We start from the raw sequence: 21,079 nt of genomic DNA, 5'->3' as shown, positions 1-21,079 counted from the left end.
TTTTTAAGCAAAAATCTGGGATTTTTTCTGAAAACTAGAACAAATTAGGAAAAAGCAGGGATTGTTTTTCTGAAAATGTGGGGAAATGAGGGGAAAATAAGGGTTTTTTGGAGGGGAAATCTTGCATTTTTTCTCCCAAAAACAAGCAAAAATATAGGGAAAATTAGGGATTTTTTTCTACAAGCAACAGAAAATGAAAAATAGGGATTTTCTGAGGGAAAATCTGGTCCTTTTTTTTTTTACCCAAAAAACAAGATAAAATGAGGGAAATTCACAGATTTTTTTTTTTTTTAAGCGAGGGGAGGTAGGAAAAATCTGGGATTTTTTTTTCCAAAAACAAGAGAAAATGAGGGGAAAGCAGGGATTGTTTTTCTGGAAACCTGGGAAAATACAAGATTTTTGAAGGGAAAATCCGGGCCTTTTCCCCCCAAAAACAAGATAAGATGAGGGAAATTCGCTGGGTTTTTTTAACGAGGGAAGGAAGGACAAATCTGGGATTTTTTTTTTCCAAAAACAAAAGAAAATGAGAAAAAGCAGGGATTGCTTTTGTGAACACGAGGGGAAATAAGGCATAGGTTTACGATTGGGTTGTCCCATGACACCCCAGTGAAACTGTGCTGTTCACCAGCTGGTGGCGCCCCTGAAGGCGTAGCAAGCAGGGGGCGGGGTCAATAAATGGATGGCTACCTCTACAGAGAGAAGCTCTAAACGACGCTGACCTTGTCCGACATAAATAGCCAAGAAAGTCCACGCTGATAGCTTTGTAGGGGGGTGACGGATACAGGGTTGGGGGGGTTGAGATACAACAGCGTCGTCATGGGAGACAGCCTCCTTCCTTCATCCAAAAATGAGGAGGAGTGGTGCCTCTTCTTCTTTGTAGGGTGGAAAGATGGCCGCCACCTTTTTAAAGCTCTTTTGTAGGACACTTTTTCTTCTCCCACTTCTCTCCTTCTCCCTTTTCCTATCTCTCCTCTGTGTGTCGTGTCCTCAAATAAAAAAAACGAAATAAAACGTTAAAGAAACCAAAGGAGGAAAAGAAAAGTCAAAGGAACTCACCCAAAGAGCAGAGAAGATGCTATACTAGCTAGCTTGGTTAGGAAGACCTGACTGAAGCATTTAGTTAAAAAAGGCAGACATAATAAAGACAAAGCTCTTAAAGCAGTTAAACAAAGTCATCTTAGAAGCACTTTTCTTACGTTCACGTCTTAGCGTGGATTAAAAAAAGCACGTCAGGTGACCAGGTGAAGCTCTAATTTGACTAATTGGCTCGGGACGTCCAAAATACTTTTTGTTTCCGCCACAAAGAACAACCACAACCTGAACCGTCAGTGAAATATCTCAACCTGTCACCTTAACACAATAAATCATGAATAAAAACATGAGTTTACTCACGCTCTACAAACTTCTCTTTGTAGGGTTCGGTCGGTCTTCGCCCATTTCTCATCCGACAGCACCTCCTGGCGGACGCAATCATAACAGCATGTCACTGTCCATGATGGCCGCCAAGGGGCGCTCCTGCTGGCCACATCATTGGCGACAAGGACACAATCCAAACACTTCCAATGGAACACACGTGCGGACCTCATAATACACAAATAATACACCATTTCAATTCATATCAAACCAGCGAAAATGACGTAAGTCAAGGACTTTTTGGAGGGAAAATCTGATTTATTTTTTCCAAAAATGGGGGAAAATGAGGGGATATCTCAGGGGTGGGGGAGTTCTGAGGGGAAACACGGATGTTTTTTTTTCTGAAAACCAGGGGAGAATGAAGAATTCCATCCATCCATTTTCTATGCCGCTTCTCCTCATTAGGGTTGCGGGAGCATGCTGGAGCCTATCCCAGCTGACTTGGGGCAACAGGCGGGGTACACCCTGGACTGGTGTCCAGCCAATGGCAGGGCACATATAGACAAACACCATCTAGAGTCTCCAATGAAGCTAACATGAAGTCTTCATTCTACCTGTTAGGTTAGGCAGATTTTTTTTTTTTTTTACAGAAATGCAATAAAATGAGGGAAAATCAGAATTTTTTTCCCCCTGAAAACGAGGGAAAAATAGGGATTAAAAAAAGGTAAACTGAAGGTCAAACAGGGATTTTTTTTTTTTTTTTAGGAAAAATCAGGGTTTTTTTCTCAAAAACAAGGGAAAATCTTGGGGGGATTCTGAGGGCAAATCAGATTTTTTTTTTCTGAAAACCAGGGAGAATGAGGGATGCCCCATCCCCCAAAATGAGTGAAAATCTGGGATTTTTTTGTTTCTGAAAACAAAATTATTTTTTGGTAAAATCCCTTTTTAGGGAAAAAATGAGGGAAAATCAGGTTGTTTTTTCATTACGGAAAATTTTAGGGGGGGGTTCTGGGATAAAATCAGGGATTTCCTTTCTGAAAACAAGAAAAAAATAGGTAAAATCAACAATGTTTTTGAAGGAAAATCAGGGATTTTTTTGGAGTAAATTTATTTCTGAATTTTGTTTCTGAAAATGAGGGAAATTCTGGGTTAAAAAAAGAAAAAAAAACAAGGAAAAATAAGGGATTTTTTTTTTTTTTAAAGAGATTTTATTTTACAGAAACACGATAAAATGAGGGAAAATCTAAGATTGTTTTTCCTGAAAACGAGGGGAAAACAGGGATTAAACAGGGGTGAGGGGAAATCAGATTTTTTTAAATGGATTTAAAAAAAACAAAAATTCCAAAAATGAGAAAATAATTAGGTAAAATCAAGGATGGTTTTGAAGGAAAATCTGTGATTTTTTTTTCAAAAATGAGGGGAAATCAGGGTTTAATTTTTTTTTTTTTTACAGAAATGAGGTAAAGTGAGGTCAAATTGGGGATTTCCAATGCAACAAAAACGTTGACGTAACAATACATCTTGAAATGAATATTTGAGATTTTTTATATTTGGTAAATGTCCAATTACACGCACATAAACATTAGCACTGATGTGCTGATATTCATCTTAAAATAATTACGTCATAAATGTGTGCAGGCTTTTGGGCCAGCTTGTACAATAAATAACCATCCTAAGAGGAGCAAAGGAGGCGATGCAAGGATGCACATGACAGCGATGAGGTTGTCAGGTAGAGTTTTATTCTTTGCGTATCTTTTTACAAACACAAGCGTTTATTAACGACTGTAACTGAGGACGAGGGCTGTTTCACATCTGAACGTCCATCTGCTCCGCTTATCTGCAAAGACACAAAAGTAAAAAACATCCTTCAGCTAACCAGCTTCTTCTAACGCTACAGCTACAGCTAGAGTTAAGAGAGGGAGTCTACGTGGGAGGATCTACCCTCTACTAGGTTACCTCCTCAGTTCCTGAGCGAGCGTCAGATTGCGTTTTACAAAAGAATACATTCATTTCTTCCTTTCTCTGTTAACATAACATATGTTGATGGAGGAGACTCACAGGGCAGCGGCTCCAGAGATGATCTCAATCAGCTCCTTGGTGATGACGGCCTGTCTGGTGCGGTTGAAGGTCAAGGTCAGCTTGTCAATCATTTCAGCTGAGGAGGAGGCACGTGTCAATCAAAGTCCACCACATTTCCACCCCCCTGACCCACCGCCCCCACTTTGCGTCAAATAACTTTTTGTTATGAGCTTGTTGCCATAGCGACACATCAGCAGTGCTAGTCTGGCATCAGCAGGCTTGGAAGAAAATATCTATTGTGGTCAAATTCCTTCATTCGTGAAAAATAATCAACAGTCAGTATTTTTATATTCACACAATCATAATAAATAATTACGATTATTATTTAATTATAATTAAAATATTCCATTCCATTCCATTTTCCTCCGCTTATCCGGGTCCGGGTCGCGGGGGCAGCAGTCTCAGTAGGGAAGCCCAGACTTCCCGGTCCCCGACCACCTCCTCCAGCTCCACCGGGAGGACACCAAGGCGTTCCCAGGCCAGCTGTGAGACATAATCCCTCCAGCGTGTCCTCGGTCTTCCCCGGGGCCTTCTCCCGGCTGGGCATGCCCGAAACACCTCACCAGGGAGGCGTCCGGGAGGCATCCGGACTAGATGCCCGAGCCACCTCAGCTGGCTCCTCTCGATGTGAAGGAGCAGCGGCTCTACTCTGAGCCCCTCCTGGATAACCGAGCTCCTCACCCTGTCTCTTAGGGTGAGTCCCGCTACCCTACAAAGAAAACTCATTTCAGCCGCTTGTATCCGCGATCTCGTTCTTTCGGTCATGACCCAAAGCTCATGACCATAGGTGAGGGTGGGAACATAGATCCAACGGTAAATTGAGAGCTTTGCCTTCCGGCTCAGCTCTCTCTTCACCACGACGGTCCGGTACAGCGACCGCATTACTGCAGACGCTGCGCCGATCCGCCTATCGACCTCACGCTCCAACCTTCCCTCACTCGTGAACAAGACCCCGAGATACTTGAACTCCTCCACCTGGGGTGGGACCTCATTCCCAACCCGGAGGGAGCAATCCACCCTTTTCCGACTGAGAACCATGGCCTCGGATTTGGAGATGCTGAGTCTCATCCCAGAAGCTTCACACTCAGATGCAAACCGTCCCAGTAAACGCTGCAGGTCACAGCTCGATGAGGCCATCAGGACCACATCGTCTGCAAATAGCAGAGATGAGATCCTAGTGCCCCCGAACTGGACTCCCTCAACACCTTGGCTGCGCCTAGAAATTCTGTCCATGAAAATTATGAACAGAATCGGTGACAAAGGGCAGCCTTGGCGGAGGCCAACGTTCACGGGAAACAGGCTGGACTTCCTGCTGGCAATGCCAACCAGGCTCCTGCTCCGGTTGTACAATTAAAATATTTATTCATTTAAAAATAAATAAAATAAAATTTGAAATAATTGGCAGTAAATATTTTTTAATTCAAATATATATATATATATATATATATATATATATATATTTGATACATTTCAATTATGAATTGACATTAATTTAAATCAAAAATAAAATTCAACAAAAATACATATAATTTTACAATACAATTAAAGTATATTTATGCTATATCTGTAATGAATATTAAGTGTTTAAACTATTCAGTAATTGATTCATAAATAGTTTAAAAGACATACATACACACACGTCATCTATTTTACTATTTATTGATATACATTTTATTTCTTTAAAATAATGAACTTATATATTTTTTAAATAATTATTGATTCATAAATTAAATAAGCTAAATAGGAATTCAATACTTGACTCATAGGAAAACCATTAGATTTGTGATTTGATTTGACTGGAATTGATTTAATTGAAATTGGCATTGAGTTTGAATTTAATTAACTTGACTTGTCTTGATTTGACTTTATTTATTCATAAATGTATAATACATATTTTTAAATTAACTATACTTGTATTTATTCATTATATATACTGCTAAAAAAATGAACACTTGGAAAACACATCAGATCTAAACTGGGGGAAAAATGATGTTGAATATGTTTCCTGATAATAAGTGGGTGATGTATTAGTAACAAAATGATGCCACATCATTTGATAGAAATGAAAATGATCACCCTATAGAGGGGGGAAATCAAAGACACCCCAAAAATGAAAGTGAAAAAATGCACGGATGGTGTCCTGGGGGATCTCCTCCCAGATCTGGACCAGGGCATCACTGCGGTACCTGGACGCATGGAGAAGAAATCAGCCCAAATTTTGCAGGGCATGAATGTTTTAAACTGAGTGTCACACACTAATCATCTACTAAACTCAAATCACCTGCACAGGCTTCCCCAGGTGTCATTAAATTGCTTCAGTTTGGTTCAATTGTCTCAGTTGGGTTCAATATGGGGAAGACTGCAGACATGACAACTGGCCAGAAGACCATCATTGATGCCCTCCATAGGATGGGTAAGCCACAAAAGTTCATAGCTAAGGAGGCTGGTTGTTCACAGAGTGCTGTGTCCAAGCATATCAATGGAAAGTCTAGAGGAAGGGCAAAATGTGGCAGGAGAAGATGCACCAGCAAAAGAGATGACCTTGGGCTTCAGCGGATTATCAAACAGGGAAGATTCAAGAATCTGGCAGAGATCCAGAAAGAGTGGAATGAGGCGGGAGTCACAGCTTCAGAAACCACCACATTCAGACGCATCCGGCTACAACTGTCGGGTTCCTCGGGTCAAGCCACTTCTGAACCTGAGCCAACGTAGGAAGCGTCTCCACTGGGCCAAGGAGCAGAACTGGACTGTTGGCCAGTGGTCCAAGGTCCTCTTTTCCGATGAAAGTAAAGTGTGCCTTTCATTTGGGAATCAAGGTCCAAGGGTTTGGGGGAAGACGGGTGAGGAACAGAACCCAAGCTGCCTGAGGTCCAGTGTGAAATATCCACAGTCCGTCATGATTTGGGGTGCAATGTCCGGTGCAGGTGTTGGTAAACTCTGCTTTCTTAAATCCAAGGTCACCGCAACAGTCTACCAGAATGTTTTAGAGGACTTCATGATTCCTTCTGCTGAGGATCTGTATGGAGATGCAGATTTCATCTTCCAGCAGGACCTGGCCCCTGCCCATACCGCCAGAAGCACCAAAACCTGGTTTGATGCCCATGCCAAACTCAGCGGACCTAAACCCCATTGAGAATCTATGGGGTATTCTCAAGAGGAAAATGAGGGGCACCAGACCCAACAACAAAGAAGAGCTGACAGCAAGCATCAAGGAAATCTGGAACTCCCAGGCAATGCCACAGGCTGATTGCTTCAATGCCACGTGGCATCGAGGCAGTGATTAAGGCAAAGGGATTCCCAACCAAGTATTGAAGATTGACATATCGTTTTGAAAGTACCATATTTTGATTGATTTGATCGTAATTTCTTTCTTTTTTTTCCTGCAAAAACTGAGAAGTAAATGGTGATTTCTTCACAGTATTCTAATTTTTTGAATTCCTGTTTTCGTGGGTTTTATGAGCTGGAAACCCAAATTACGTAAAAATAAACAAATAAATACTTGAAATTGTTTAAATTGTGGGCCCTGAATCTATAATCTATGGAAGTTTAACTTTTTAAATGGAATTATGGAAATTAAACAACTTTTCCATGACATTCTCATTTTTTGGAAAGGGTCTGTGTATATATATATATATATATATATATATATATATAGAGAGAGAGAGAGAGAGAGAGAGAGAGAGCTATATAGATATATATACATAGATCTATATAGATCTATATATAGATCTATATCTATATATAGACCTATAGCTATATATATAAATTCAAGTAAAAATATATTTAATTAAAATGTTGAAATTAGTTGTTTTTTTCAAAACTCGTTATTCATTAATTAGCACTTAAATGACGCGTTTAGGTATAACGTATGCGTTACATGCATAGAATGGTTCCTTAGAAATACACAACATTGGTGATGGTCCAAACGTATTTGTGGCGGCCATCACATATGATGTGGAGCCCCTGTGGCGCGGCATCCACTTACAAGCGTTCTTGCTGGCGCTGTCCATGGCCGTCATCCTGGCGCTCTGCTCGCTGGTGGACGACTCCTTGAGGGCCAAGTAGATGATGTTGACCAGAGCAAACTCCTGGTAGTTCCTCAACACGTCAGCGTCGATGTCGTCATAGACGCCCATGGTCTCTGTTGAGGGAGGGAGGGAGGGAGGGGGCGGTTCAGTCATGGAGTGGGGTCACGTGACACTTTCAAGACGGTACCTGCGTTTGCGACCACGTCTGTGGAGAAGACGGGCTTCTGATCCGTCTTGTAGGAGATGACGGACCTGCACGAGGGGGACGGACGGGGGTCGGGGTTGGGGGGTTTAATGAGAGTTTGACTAAACAAATCCAAGTGCGGGTTACCTGAAGCGGTTGTAGATGACGGCGCCCTGGTCAAACTCGTATCCAGAGTTCAAAAGCTCTCCGGCAATGATGGAGGCGTCTCCAAAGGTGGGGGGCTTGCGGCCCACCTCCTTACAGTTGAGCATGATGTGCTTCCCGTGAGTTCTGAGGAGGAGAAGCAAGCGTGACGACACAATAACAAGCGGCGGCGAGGAGGGGGGCGACGGCAGGGGCCATGGCGTACCTGTGCAGCAGACCTCTCAGCTTGTCGCCCACGTTGACCACCATCACCTCCTTGCCGCTGCCCGTCAGGGCGGCGATCTCATTCTTGATGGTTTTGGCCACGCCCGAGTGGATGGCGCCACAGAGGCCGCGGTCAGAGGTCACACCAATGATCAGGTGCTTGGTGGCCTTGTCCTCGGGCGCCTTAATCTCCGCCTTGTCGTACAGCGCTGCAGGACAAACACCAATTAGCATCTCCTTGGTTTGTTTTGTTAGTAAAAACTGTGGGGGGGGGCGTACAGAGGGCTCCGGTGCCGTAGACTCGGGCGGGTTTCAGCTGCCTCTCGGCCCGCGCGTACTTGGCGGCGGCCACCATTTTCATGGACTTTGTGATCTTCTGGATGTTCTTGATGGACTTCAGACGGATGGTGACTGCGGGCAGAAAACTTTGTTATCTCTTCTTACACTTTAAATGCTCAAGATCAACGCATGAATGCGGCCGGGATGCAAGTTTCATGTCTTTCTCTGCAAGAACTTACTGTCCTTCAAGGTAGCCATGCTCCTGACCTGCCCACTGTCAAAACAAACAATGTTAGCGCACATTCTACATCACCACTAGGCTCCACCGTGCAGATAAACGCTCACAGCATCGTTACATTGCGAAATATAACAAAAAGTCACACGGAAAACGGATGAAGTTCGCGGCAAGCAATGCGCGCTAATGCTAACGCTGGAGACATGCTAATGTCTGCCACTCGTGACGAAGCTTAGGAAACTGTTTGACATTATTGACATTGGAAGCGTTTTTAGTAGCACAATGTCAAAAGGCTTATTTATTGAGCATTAGCTGTTAGCCTCCGTGCCAACGTCACTGTCATTCATTAGCCGCGGCCTCCACGTTAGCACGTCCTTTAAAGCTTCCGATAACACTCATGCTATATATATTATACCACCTCCTTGCTAGCAACACGTAGCTATGACCCGGCACAGTACAGTACAGTAATCCGCGATAAAACAGTTAAAGAAGTAGAGTTTTACCATTGTGGGGAGAACACCAACAAGCTGGTCCTGGCGAACATGGTTACTCTATGAAGGTCAGACACACAGGACTACGCATGCGCACAGTGCCGGCAAAATGGCCGAACGGTGCATTCACTGACTGGTGCAAAATCAGACGAAGCGGCTTCAGGTCCTCCAGAACGGAAATGACTTTTGTATACTTATTAAACAAAGAAAAGCCACTTGTATCCTTACTGCGTGATATAAAATAATTTGAAATATTTTAGAATTAAATTAATAAATTATACATTTATTTATACTCTACATTTTATGAATTTAAAGTGTTTAAACTGAAATCATTATTTATTCCTCAATAATCAGATACAAATACATACATATATAATAAACTTTAACAGTTTAACTATTATATGATTAATTAAAAATGCTTAACTTATGTTTTTAAATAGATTTATAAATGACTTAGATAATACTGTTTACATTATCTTAAAATAAACATTTTTATGTTTTTATTTATTTATAAGTAATTAAATTCTGTTTTTTATGTATAATATACTGTATATGTGTGTATGTTATATGCATATATTACAACGGAAATGACTTTTGTATACTTATTAAATAAAGACTTCTTGTATTCTTACTGTTTGATATAAAATAACTATTTAATAACGGCCATATATTATGACAACAAAATCACTTAATTACATCTTTTCAAAAGGAGAGAAATCTGAGAATGCGTTATTATTCTTCAGCTTTTGAGTCCATCAGTCGCAGGCTTTCTCAGCTAGATGGCTCCACACCGGCTTGCGTTTCTCGATGAACGCCCGTATTCCCTCCTGGCCGTCTCTCAGAGCCAGGTTGTCCACCATCACCTTGGAGGCCGTGGCGTACGCCGCATCTCGACCTTGAGACATTTGCCTTAGGGAAAGACAAGCGCGCGTCAAAATGCGATAGCGACTGTGATGAGAAACGAGTAAATGTTGCGTTCAAACACCTTTGGAAGGTAGCCTTGCCAAGAGCCACCACGGGTCGGCTCGCCTGGCACACCCGCTGGGCGATGGCTAGCGTCTCTGCCTCCAGTCGCTCCTCTGCCACCACCTTGCTGAGCAGCCCATGCAGCAAAGCATCATGGGCTGTCAGGGGGGTGCCTGTGAAAAGCATCTCCATGGCAACCTGGCAGAGAAGCATACAATGCCATCAATACTTCTAACAAGAGTTGTTGTTGTGCCAGCGTACCTTCCGGGGCACGGCTCGGCCGATCGCCACAGCCGGCGTGGAACAGAACAGACCCACATTGACGCCCGGGGTGGCGAAGGTGGACTTCTCCGACGCCACCGCCACGTCACAGCTGGCCACCAGCTGGCAGCCTGCCGCCGTGGCCACGCCGTTCACCATGGCGATCACCGGAACAGGAACGTCCTGTATCAGCCTCATGACCTGGGACACGAAACAGGAAGTCATCCGGCAAAAAAGGAGCGGCGAGAGAAGGGACACACCTCTGCACAGGTGTGAAACACTCGCGTGTGATGGTCTCGACCCTGCGCTGATGTCAGCTCATTCAAGTCGTGCCCAGAGGAAAACACCGGCCCTTCAGCTGACACACACACAATAAGTCATATGTTTAAGCCATCAGACATGGCACCTGTGTGCAGACCTGAAATGATGATGACTCTCAGATCTTGGCTGTCCACATCCGTCAGGATGTCCTCCCGGAGGGACTCCAGCATGGACAGAGACAGTGCATTTCGCTTTTTGGGATTGTTGAGCGTTATTCTCCTACAAAACGAACACACGTGCACAGCAGCTGTACCTATTAAACTGGCCTAGGACAAAATATATTCACGTACAGAAAACGTCACGCAAACTTTGGCCGAATTCGCGAGAATACTTTAATTTATTGTGTTATTTTTTTAAAACAGGCAGCAGTGACTTTCTGGTAAAATAAAAGTTTTCGCTGCTTTTGTCAAGCGAGTTCGCCACTTGGGCGCTATACAACTCAAAACAGAGGTCACCTGATTCCGTCGGTCTGCCTGCGGAGAGTCAGCGGTTCCTTTTCTCTCTGAGAGAAGAAGCAAGGTCCAACAGGCAGCTGAGACCTGCTCAGAAGGCTTGTAGTCCTGCACAGTAACCTACCAGCCATGTTTGACTCTGAAGCGCTAACTGTAACACTTCCGGGTCGGTGACGTCATTACGCATTGGACGTAAAGAGTCCCTGTTTGTGTTTACATCCACGTTAGCTGGAAAAGTCATCTTTATTATTCTTTTTTTGAAGTTACGAGAATAACACATAACTTTTTAAATGAATTATTTAGGTAATCAAGTGTTTTAGAGTGTATTTGTTTGTTATACAACAAGAAAACATACATTGTAGCTTTGTCTCAACAAACAGGAAGTGATTGTGATTGCGTTTATTCAAGTGATCATTTTAAAAATGGTGATGTATTGTCAGGGCTGGATAATAAATGGAACTTTGTCTCACAAAAACACTACTATGAGTTGTTATTTCCACAAATTAAATGCTAGCTGTAGAAATACTGGGAGAGAAGTCGGGACAAAGCAGGGAAAAGCCAAAGAAGAAGTTCTACGTGGGCGGAGGTCACGTCCACAACCCTCCTCCCCACCAGGAGGAGGATCATGGCCGCTAGCAGGAGGCGGGCCTCATGTCAGGTGACGGCGTTGATGCTCTGGCCGCTCTCGGCGGGGGTGAAGAACTGGACTTTGGGCAAAGCCTGCAGGCTGGAGTTGTTCCGCCGCAGACTCCCGCTGCTTCCGGCGCCTTTCCGCATGGAGTTGTTCCGGCGCATGGAGTTCCTCTTCCGCAGCGAGTTCTGCTGAGACAGCTCACTTTTCTGCAGCGTCTGGATCAAGATGGACGGCTTTTCGTCCAGTTCTCTGGCGCTGCAGCGCGGCGTGGCTACCTGATGTGGCGGCAACAATGCAACCTGCTTTAAAGACTACAAACATGGCGCCTCCACTGAGCTTTGAGACTGACCCGCACTGTGTTTCCAAACTTGGAGTAGTCCACGGAGTAGACCCCCTCCTCCTCTGTCACTATGGGAACAAAGCGATGGCCCCACTGGATCTCCTCGGACACGTAGGAGGTACGGGCCTGCGTGGTGATGCCCGTGGTCTCCACCACCCCCTCCAGGATGACGATGACCTCCAGGTCGCTGCACTGCAACTCCATGGCCGACAGCTCGTACAGCGGACTGCCGTGGCACACGACAACACATCAAGTGGCAAACTGGCGGGTGCTTCCGCCGCACCTCGGAGGAGGTCAGACCTGCTCTTGTCGATGATGTGGCAGATGATGAGCGGGGCCAGCAGGAACAAGCTGTTGCTGGCCACAGCGCTCTCCGTCTGGACGTCGATCTGATGGATGGGGATGACCTCGCCCTCCGGGGTGGTCGTCTTCCTCACTACCTGAACATTGTCATCGTCTTTAGGGGACCTGGAGAAGCTACAAACATTCCCCTTCTCGTGCTGACTGCGTGGGCCCTGGCCTTACCCCGTTAGCCACGTTAGCATCCACACACACACACACACACCTGCAGCCGCACGGTCGCCCCGATGATCATACTCTTCCTCAGATCTCCGATGCGGATCATGAAGCACAGGCGGTTGTTCCGCACGGCGATGACGGCGTGGCGGCTGAAGATGAGTGTCTCCGCCCGCCGGTTGGACTGCGCCGTCTTCATGAAGATGCACCCTGCAGGAGGTTAGCAGGCTTACCTTTGACCCCATGCTTGCATCTATCCACAATAATACCGTATACACTCTATATATCATACAGTATACAAATCACATATTTGTTATTAATATGATGGTAAATATTATTATTCATATGTTCATATATATATAAGTAATATAAATAATTAGATACAGTAAATGCATTAATCAATTAAAATTAATTTATAATTAAAATGTTTAAAATACATTTATTTGTATTTGATGGAGTGAAATTAAAGTATTTGATCCCAAGAAACATTTTAATTTTTTTAAAATAATAATAATAATAATAATAAAATACATAAATAATAATATAAATCTATAGACAATATAAATAATAATAATATATAAATAATATAAATTAAAACATACGACAAATTAAAATGTATAAATATTTTTAATAAATATATTTCTATTTATACATAAATGAATAAATACATTAACAAATTCACATTTGTAAATATTTTTTTTATAAAAATATTTATATTTTTAAATACCTACATAAACAAATTAAAATTTATAAATATTTTTTATAAATATATTTATGTTTATAAATAAATATATACATTAACAAATTAACATGTCTTAAAATGTTTTTTCTAATTTTTTTAGAAATTAATTTGTATTTGATGGAGTGAAAAAAAGATTTGATCTCAAGAGAAGAAGAAACAAAATAACTCTTTTTTAAAATATATTTTTTATTGATAAAAAATTGAATTACCGGTAATGTCATAAAATACATCCATAATAATATACATTATACAAATAATCATAATAATAATATAAATAATAATTACAATTAAAACTAGATTTTATAAATACAGTGTGATACTGTAAATTAATTTGTATTTGAGCGAGTGAAATAAGTATTAGTATTTTTAGTAATACGTTAAAAAAGAGTTTTATTTGATGTTAATCATTTTTTATATTTTGGGGATTTTTTTATTTGTAGATAATAATAATAATAAATGCATACTTTGAATTAATGAATGAAACTGTATAAATAATCTTTACAGATACTCTCCAGATCCTGAATGTTTTGAGGCTGTCACTTGGCAACTCCACGTTTTTGAACGGAGGAGAGCGCTTGTGTGACGGGCGCCTCTTATGAACCTAACCACGGGAGCGGCTGGCCACACGTGAGCGAAACACATATTTCCACGCCGTCGTCACGTGACTTGGGTCTTACCCAGCATGACGGCGTTGATGATGAGGCCCACGATGTTCTGCAGGATGAGGACGGTGATGGCGGCAGGACATTGCTCCGTGATCATCCGCCCACCGAAGCCAATGGTCACCTGGACCTCGATGGAGAACAGGAAGGCCGAGGTGAACGACCTGCAGAGGTCAAAAGTCATTAGAAAGACAGCCACCAATCAGAGAGGAGGGGGGGGGGGGCTTGGCAATGAAGGAAACACGACGATAAAATGTGATGTGTTGTGTGTGAAAAGATGATAAAGATGTTCTTACTTGACGTCAGTGACGCAGTGAGTCCCGTTGAGGAGCTCCGGGTCCAGGTCTCCGTGCGCGAAGGCCACGAGCCACCAGCTCATGGCGAACAGGAGCCAGCTGCTGACGAAGGTGGTGGTGAAGATGACGAGGGTAAAGCGCCACTTGAGGTCCACGAGCGTGGTGAAGACGTCCTGCAGGAAGCGGCCCTGCTCGCGGATGTTCTTGTGGGCCAGGTTGCACGAGCCGTTCTTGGCGATGAAGCGCGCCTTGTTGACGCGGTCCCGGAACACCGGCTTGCGGGGCATGCGGGACACCAGCCCCGGCAGGCCGAACTCCTCCGGGATGATGCTCTTCCTCGCCAGCATGTTCGCGCGCCTCCCGGTCAGGCTTCAGTGCGCCCTTGACGCACTTACGCTGCGTGAGAGCGCACACTTTACGAGGAGGAGGTTCTGGGACGGCCCTCCGAACTCCTGAGCCCGGACCCGCTTCTGCTGCCTTCGAGAACCGCCACAGTCGTCAGTCGGCCACCAGCGTTTCTCAGGAGTGTGCAAAACCCCCTCCACGTCAAGTATGGAACAACTTCGCTTTCTCAAAACTGATCCAAAACATTCACGTGACGACTTCACGCCAACAGGTGGCGCCATTCAGCAGTTTTCGCACTCAAAATCTTACCTGGCACATCAACAGGGGACTGAAAGGCACTTTAGACCAGGGGTGTCCAAACATATTTCAACTTTAAACTCCCGAGGTGACGTTACTTTTTTCTCATATTACATTATTCTCATAAAATTAAGATTTTTTTCTCTCCATATTTTGACTTTATTCCCAGGAAATTAAAGCTGTTTTTTAACTTAAAGTCTCCAACTATTTCAACTTTCTTCTTGTAAATTTTCATCTCAAAATTGACTTTATTCCCATAATATTTTGACTCTATTGTCACTAAGTTTTTCTGCAACCTAATTTTCAGAAAATTACAACTTTATTCAATGTTTTGTTTTTCTTAATATTAGGACTTAAAAATTGCAAAAAAAACCCAAAAATGTTATGCTCCTAAAATGACGTTATTTTTCCTCATATTGCATTATTCTCATAAAATTACATTTCTCGATAGATTAACATTTTTTTTCTCTTAATATTTTGACTATATTCTCATAACATTAAAAAATTTTCCACAACCTAATTTTCAGAAAATTATATTTCTACTTTATGCTACGAAAATGACGTCATTTTTCATCATATTACATTATTCTCATAAAGTCAGGACTTTTTCTCGATAGATTACTATTTTTTTCATTTTGATTTTATTCCCATTCCCCAAAACCTACAGCTGCTTTTTTTTTAAATGTACTTTTTCTAACTATTTCAACTTTCTTCTTGTAAATTTTAATCTCAAAATTGACTCTAGTCTCATAACATACTAACTTTTTCCACAACCTAATTTTCATAAAATTACAACTTTATAAATTTTTTTCACAATATTAGGACTTTAAAAAATAAAAAAAGTATTTCAACTTGATGCTACGCAAATGACATTATTTTTCATTATATTACATTAGCAACTCAATTTTCTGAAAATTACATCTTTATTCATTCTTTTGTTTTTCATAATATTCAGACTTGAAAATAAAATTTAAAAAAAATCATCTTTATGCTACTAAAATGACTTCTTTCCTCATATACATTATTTTTGTAAAATTCCAATTTTGTTGTTAGATAATTTTTTTCTCTTACTATTTTGACTTAATTCTCGTAAAAAATACTGATTTTCTCTTTTTTTAAAAACTTTTTTTTGTTAAATTACAGTAATAGCAGAATGTGCCGCAGTCTTGCCAATCCTTTTTTTTAAAATAAAAACTTGAATTTGTGGAATTGAATATGGTTTTGAAAATAGCTCTTTAAAGCATTAAAAATAATGCAAACAAAGTATTGCTAAATTGCCTTTTTTATTACACAGCATGACCAACAATATTGTTGTGTGCACTTTGTTATTTACAAATTTATTGACGGTCCCTAGTATAAACAACCAGCGGTTACAGCGGCACTTGCCAAGCGAGCTCCCCGCACCATGACACAGCAGTCCAGGCGCATTGAGGGGGAACCACCGCTGTAGCTACGGAGACTGTAGATCGTATCGGGACATCATTAGCGGTGGATGAGTTTGGACTTTAAAGATGGGCCACAGTCACGATTGAAAGATTATAAAAGGCTTTAATTGCGTCATCATACAAGTGCTCAATCGGAATCAAACGTAAAAAAAAACAAAACAAAAAAGATCCCATCAAAGTGAAACTAGGAATAAAACTAATGAAGAATCGTCGGGTGCTGACTGGAGGCGGTTCTGGGCTCGTCCTCCACCTTCTTGCCGTCTACATGTCGGCCTTGACGAAAGACGCAAACATGCCGTCCTCCTGCTCCAGAAGAGTCTCGGGCTTGTCGTACTCCAGAATGTTCCCCCGCTTCATGACAATGACCAGGTCCGCCGTGAGGATGGTGTGGACTCGGTGCTGTGTGGGCAGAGGACGCATTGGTGAGCACGTAGAACACACAAGGACGAACGGCGAGCTGGCCCCCCTCCCCCCTCCGAGTTCTTTGGTACCAACCAGGCTCTCTGCAGCAGACCCGGAACCAGACCTCCAGCCCCGACCCGACCGGTAAGTGAGAAGAAGAATAGACAAGAGGAGGACACAGGAAGAGAGTCGGAGGGGCCGAGGCCGGGTCCAACCCGGGTCTACTTGTGAGTCCTCACTAGCACACTGAAGAGGCTCTCCTCCTGTGCCAGCAGGTTAGGACCCGAGTCACTCTCCACCAAAATCCCTGAGGAGAACACCAACACCTGCCCCGCATCCAGGATGGAGGACACACGATGCTGAGGGCGGGGCCAGGGAAGAGGAGACAGGACAGGAAAGGAAAGGAAAGGAAGGAGGCGACAGAATTGAAGTGATGAACTCTTGGCGTTAAAAGTGTGCAAAGGAAAGAAGGAAAAAGGAGACGCGTGAAACTTGGAAACGTCTTTCCAACTCACAGCGATGGTGACCACCGTCCGATCTGCGAACGCCGTCATCACGACTTTTTGTAAGATGTTCTCCTGCACACAAAGCAAATATCAGCACGCAGCTTGTGTCCCAAATGGAACACTTGCATCAGTACACGTCCCTGAGCACTTCCTTTTCGTCTTTATTCTATTCTTCTGCCGTTGTTTACAGCTCTATTTATACTTGGTAATATTCCACGCCACCACTGTGGCGTTACTTACACACAAAGCAGGAAATGCGTCCTTATGCCGGGGAAGGTCTCCCAGTAAATGTGCCGTGCGGTCACGTTCCAAATGTTTCCTTGTGTCTTTGTCGCCATCAGGAGACACGAGCATTCCGCAACACTCAAATGAACCAATTTCAGACTTTTACATCACGCTGTTGAGATGTAGCACTTGAGGTGTGTACGTGTAAGTACACACACAGTATGCACTCAAAGGACTCAGTACAAGTACACACTTGTTCTTGTGCATGCAAAATGCTACTACTAAGTGTGCACGTATGCACTAAAAACACTCCGTGTAAGTAGCCAAGTGTGCACATACACACTCAAAAGACTAAGTATGCAAGTGCACAAGTACACAAGTATGCATGTACAACATGCACTCAAAAGACTAAGTGTTAAGTATGCTCGTGTGCAATTAGATATCAAAGGACTAAGTGTCAGTATGGGACTGTCCACTTGTGCTCTCAAAAGACTAAGTGTGAGTATGCAAGTGCGCTTGTGCAAGTAAATGCTACGAATAAGTACACAAGTGTGCAAGCATGCACTAAAAAGACTCAGTGTGAGTAGCTAAGTGTGCACATATGTACTCAAAAGACTAAGTGCAAGTACGCAAGTGCGTACTTACCTGCGCACTCAAAATGCTACGTGTAAGCACATAAGTGTGGACCTTACACAGTCAAAAGAGTATGTATGCAAATGTTCACTTATGCACTCAAAAGACGACATGCAAGTACGCAAGTGCGTACTTGGACCTATGCACTCAAAATGCTACGTGTAAGCACATAATATTCACCCAAAAGCCTAAGTGCAAGTACACAATTGAATACTTGTACACTCAAAAGAGTAAGTATTCAAATGTACTCTTATGCACCCAAAAGACTTGGTGTAAGTACGCAAGTGCATACTTGTACACTGAAAAAAGTAAGTATGCAAATGTACACTTATGCACTCAAAAGACTCGGTGTAAGTATGCAAGTGCATACTTGTACACTCAAAAGAGTAAGTATGCAAATCTGCACTTATGCAGTCAAAAGACTCGGTGTAAGTACGCAAGTGCACACTTGTACACTCAAAAGAGTAAGTATGCAAATGTGCACTTATGCACACAAAAGAGTGTAGAACTACACGTGTGCATTCATGCGTATGCACTTAAGTACACACGGTTGCACTCAAAAGACTAATGCTATACTGTTGGGCGGCAGTGGCCTCGCTCCCTCCACCCAGTCACTGTCGTACTGTTGTTGTGTCCCTGGGCAAGATGCTTCACACACCTTGCCTCCAGTGCTGCCCACGCTGGTGTATGAATGCAAATGAATGCTTGGTGGTGGTCGGAGAATTGACAGCCACTGCAGCCTACCTCAGGGCAGCTGTGACTACAGATGTAGATAACCACCACCAGTGTGTGACTGAAGAGCCAAATGGATATTGGGTTCACTTCACTGTAAAGCACTTTGGGTGCTATACTATAGAAAATCTAATCCATTATTATTATTATTGTTAAGTACACAAGTGTCCACTTATGCACTGAAAAGACTAAGTATAAGTACGCAACGTGCGCGCACACGCACCGTTGCCATGTCGATGGAGGCGGTGGCCTCGTCCATGATGAGGATGCTGCTCTTGCGTACAAAAGCTCGAGCCAAGCAGAAGAGCTGGCGCTGACCCACACTGAAGTTCTCTCCGCCCTCCGTCACCACCGCATCTGATCACGCGACGCAGCCAATCAGAGAGCACCAACTCATATTATGTGTGTGTGTGTGTGTATACCAAGTCCTCCGGGCAGCGCCTGGACCATGTTCTTCAGCTGAGCGATCTCTAGCGCCTCCCACAGGCGCTCATCGTTGCACGTCCGCTCGGGATCTAGATTGAACCTGCAGGGGGTGAAAGGCTCCAGCACTTCAAACCCAAAACCAACACTGTGTTTGGGTTTACTGTGGGCGATGGCTCTGGCACAGGCCGTCAGAGTGCGTCACAAAGTGGGAATGCTTTATCGGGACAGTGTGAAACACTCGACCGTTCACCCCTGTCAGCACACACACACACACACACACACACACACACACACACACACACACACACACAAAGTCCAAACAAACACACGGAGGTGGCGAGGACGTGCGACAGCGGAGACAAACGTCAGATGAGGTCTAAGGCCGACTTCCTGCGGCGTTTCCCACCACTAACCTCACACAGATGGCAATCAAGTGTGGTCACGTGACACGCAAAGCTCTCGGTTCACGTCAGGAGACGCTCTCGGCCCCGTGTTGCGCTCCACAGGGCTCGCCTCCTGCTCCTCTGTTGTTCTAATGCTTCCACGCTCTCATTAGGATCAAATATTATTATTATTAGAAAATAAGGAGCGTCTACCAGATATGTGAAAGTGTGTAGCAGACTGTGTGCACTCCACACGACCTCTCCAGCGGCCTCTTGAGCTTTGGACAAGATTTAGTGGCAGCTTGTTAAGAGAGCATCCTCTCCGTACAACTTCAGTAAAACACTCACGCTTGCTGACGCTGGAATATAAACAGGAAGTTGTCGCTATTTGTGTGTGCAGAGAGAAAGTGAGGAGAGCAGCTGGGAAGTGTGTGTGTGTGTGTGTGTGTACCGAATGGAGCCGCTAAACAAGACAGGGTCCTGCAGGATGATGGACAGCCGAGACCTGAGAGTCTGCAGAGGGAGTTTGCAGATGTCAATCCCGTCAATGACGATCTTTCCTGCAAGGGAACGAGACGGCAGCGCAAAGATCAGGGACACAAATCACTTGACGCGCTTGTCGAGGCACAGCAGGCACGACGGGGTCCACCCGAGGCTCCTTTGGGTGGACCCTGGGGGGGTTTGGATCACTTTGGCTTTTACTTTTATGATGAATTGTGTTGGTTTTCATGAATACATTTCAGGTTTGTGTCAGAGAGGTGACGTTACACATTTTGGTCTTTTTTACATTATTGATGTTGATTTGTTTTTTCCATTTCACAAATAATTCAGCTTTCTTCTCATATTTTTGTTCTTGTAATATTATTGACATTATTTCCATACTATGCCATCTTTTTTCCAAACAAATTAATGTTAACAAAGACATTCTAACTCTTGTGTACACTTCACTCATAGAATCCATCCTCACATACTGTATAATATCTCTTCCTGGTACAATTTTCTCACACTCAAACATAAAACAAAACTCTCAAGAATCATAAACCAGGCCAGTAAAATCACTCAAACACCTCAGACTCCCCTCTGTGAATTGGATAGGCGACCAGTGCTGAGAAAAGCCACTCTCATCACAGAGGATGCCACACACCCCCTGCACCTCTGCTGCCGTCAGGCAGACGATACAGAACCTCACTGGCCTGCAAAAACACCTACAAGAAATCCTTCATTCCAGTTGCAGTAACTATCTTAACCAGCGCCCGGTAGCACTGTTGTTCTTGTATTGTAGTATGTTTTTGTTGTGTGTTTTATATTGTACTTCATTGTGAGTGAATTGTTATAAGCCGTGTTGGAAGACAAATTTCTGTTCTATAGAACAGACAATAAAGTTCTATTCTATTCTATTATCCCCCTCTAACTTTATTCTTTCTTTTGTTTCTATAAATAAAAATAATATTTTTTCTTTCATATTTCTATATTATTC

The 21,079-nt window shown here is 43.2% G+C and overlaps 4 protein-coding genes across 11 annotated transcripts in view; all 4 read right to left on the bottom strand.

Moving 5' to 3' along the window:
* Window positions 1-3,070: 3,070 nt before the first annotated feature.
* Window positions 3,071-9,118, bottom strand: atp5f1c (ATP synthase F1 subunit gamma). 2 transcript variants are annotated; one of them, XM_054769355.1, is made up of 9 exons: window positions 9,031-9,118; window positions 8,532-8,566; window positions 8,293-8,424; window positions 8,015-8,222; window positions 7,792-7,935; window positions 7,648-7,712; window positions 7,418-7,573; window positions 3,412-3,508; window positions 3,071-3,190 (listed from the first exon to the last, which is right to left on the bottom strand). In XM_054769355.1, the coding sequence occupies exons 1-9, from the start codon at window positions 9,069-9,071 to the stop codon at window positions 3,187-3,189; spliced, it is 882 nt and encodes a 293-aa protein (XP_054625330.1). In that variant the 5' UTR covers window positions 9,072-9,118; the 3' UTR covers window positions 3,071-3,186. The 2 variants fall into 2 exon arrangements, with proteins under 2 accessions (XP_054625330.1, XP_054625331.1); XM_054769356.1 differs by lacking the exon at window positions 3,071-3,190 and having other exon boundaries at window positions 3,408-3,508.
* A 535-nt stretch (window positions 9,119-9,653) lies between these two features.
* echdc3 (enoyl CoA hydratase domain containing 3) lies at window positions 9,654-11,281 on the bottom strand. Its single transcript, XM_054766615.1, has 6 exons — window positions 11,022-11,281; window positions 10,664-10,785; window positions 10,506-10,603; window positions 10,246-10,446; window positions 10,004-10,182; window positions 9,654-9,927 (listed from the first exon to the last, which is right to left on the bottom strand). The coding sequence occupies exons 1-6, from the start codon at window positions 11,147-11,149 to the stop codon at window positions 9,774-9,776; spliced, it is 882 nt and encodes a 293-aa protein (XP_054622590.1). The 5' UTR covers window positions 11,150-11,281; the 3' UTR covers window positions 9,654-9,773.
* A 369-nt stretch (window positions 11,282-11,650) lies between these two features.
* Window positions 11,651-14,765, bottom strand: kcnj8 (potassium inwardly rectifying channel subfamily J member 8). The gene is made up of 6 exons (XM_054766614.1): window positions 14,209-14,765; window positions 13,928-14,076; window positions 12,558-12,718; window positions 12,293-12,432; window positions 12,002-12,218; window positions 11,651-11,927 (listed from the first exon to the last, which is right to left on the bottom strand). The coding sequence occupies exons 1-6, from the start codon at window positions 14,553-14,555 to the stop codon at window positions 11,673-11,675; spliced, it is 1,269 nt and encodes a 422-aa protein (XP_054622589.1). The 5' UTR covers window positions 14,556-14,765; the 3' UTR covers window positions 11,651-11,672.
* Window positions 14,766-16,378: 1,613 nt separating this feature from the next.
* Window positions 16,379-21,079, bottom strand: part of abcc9 (ATP-binding cassette, sub-family C (CFTR/MRP), member 9) — a 29,328-nt gene continuing 24,627 nt past the window's right edge. For 5 of the 7 annotated variants that reach the window (XM_054767370.1, XM_054767373.1, XM_054767372.1 and 2 more), the window contains 5 exons: window positions 20,054-20,162; window positions 19,216-19,319; window positions 19,017-19,150; window positions 17,213-17,275; window positions 16,379-16,694 (listed from right to left, as the gene is read on the bottom strand). In XM_054767370.1, coding sequence (XP_054623345.1) covers window positions 16,557-16,694; window positions 17,213-17,275; window positions 19,017-19,150; window positions 19,216-19,319; window positions 20,054-20,162 — 548 coding nt within the window. In that variant the 3' untranslated portion in view covers window positions 16,379-16,556. Of the gene's footprint in view, window positions 16,695-16,790; window positions 17,057-17,212; window positions 17,276-19,016; window positions 19,151-19,215; window positions 19,320-20,053; window positions 20,163-21,079 lie in introns of all 7 variants that reach the window. The other 2 variants (XR_008569510.1, XR_008569509.1) reach the window with 1 other exon arrangement.

The sequence above is a fragment of the Dunckerocampus dactyliophorus genome, chromosome 2 (genome assembly GCF_027744805.1).
Source record: "Dunckerocampus dactyliophorus isolate RoL2022-P2 chromosome 2, RoL_Ddac_1.1, whole genome shotgun sequence".
NCBI lineage: Eukaryota > Metazoa > Chordata > Actinopteri > Syngnathiformes > Syngnathidae > Dunckerocampus > Dunckerocampus dactyliophorus.
The sequence above is the reverse complement of the archived record's forward strand: the minus strand, read 5'-3'. Positions and strand labels throughout refer to the sequence as shown.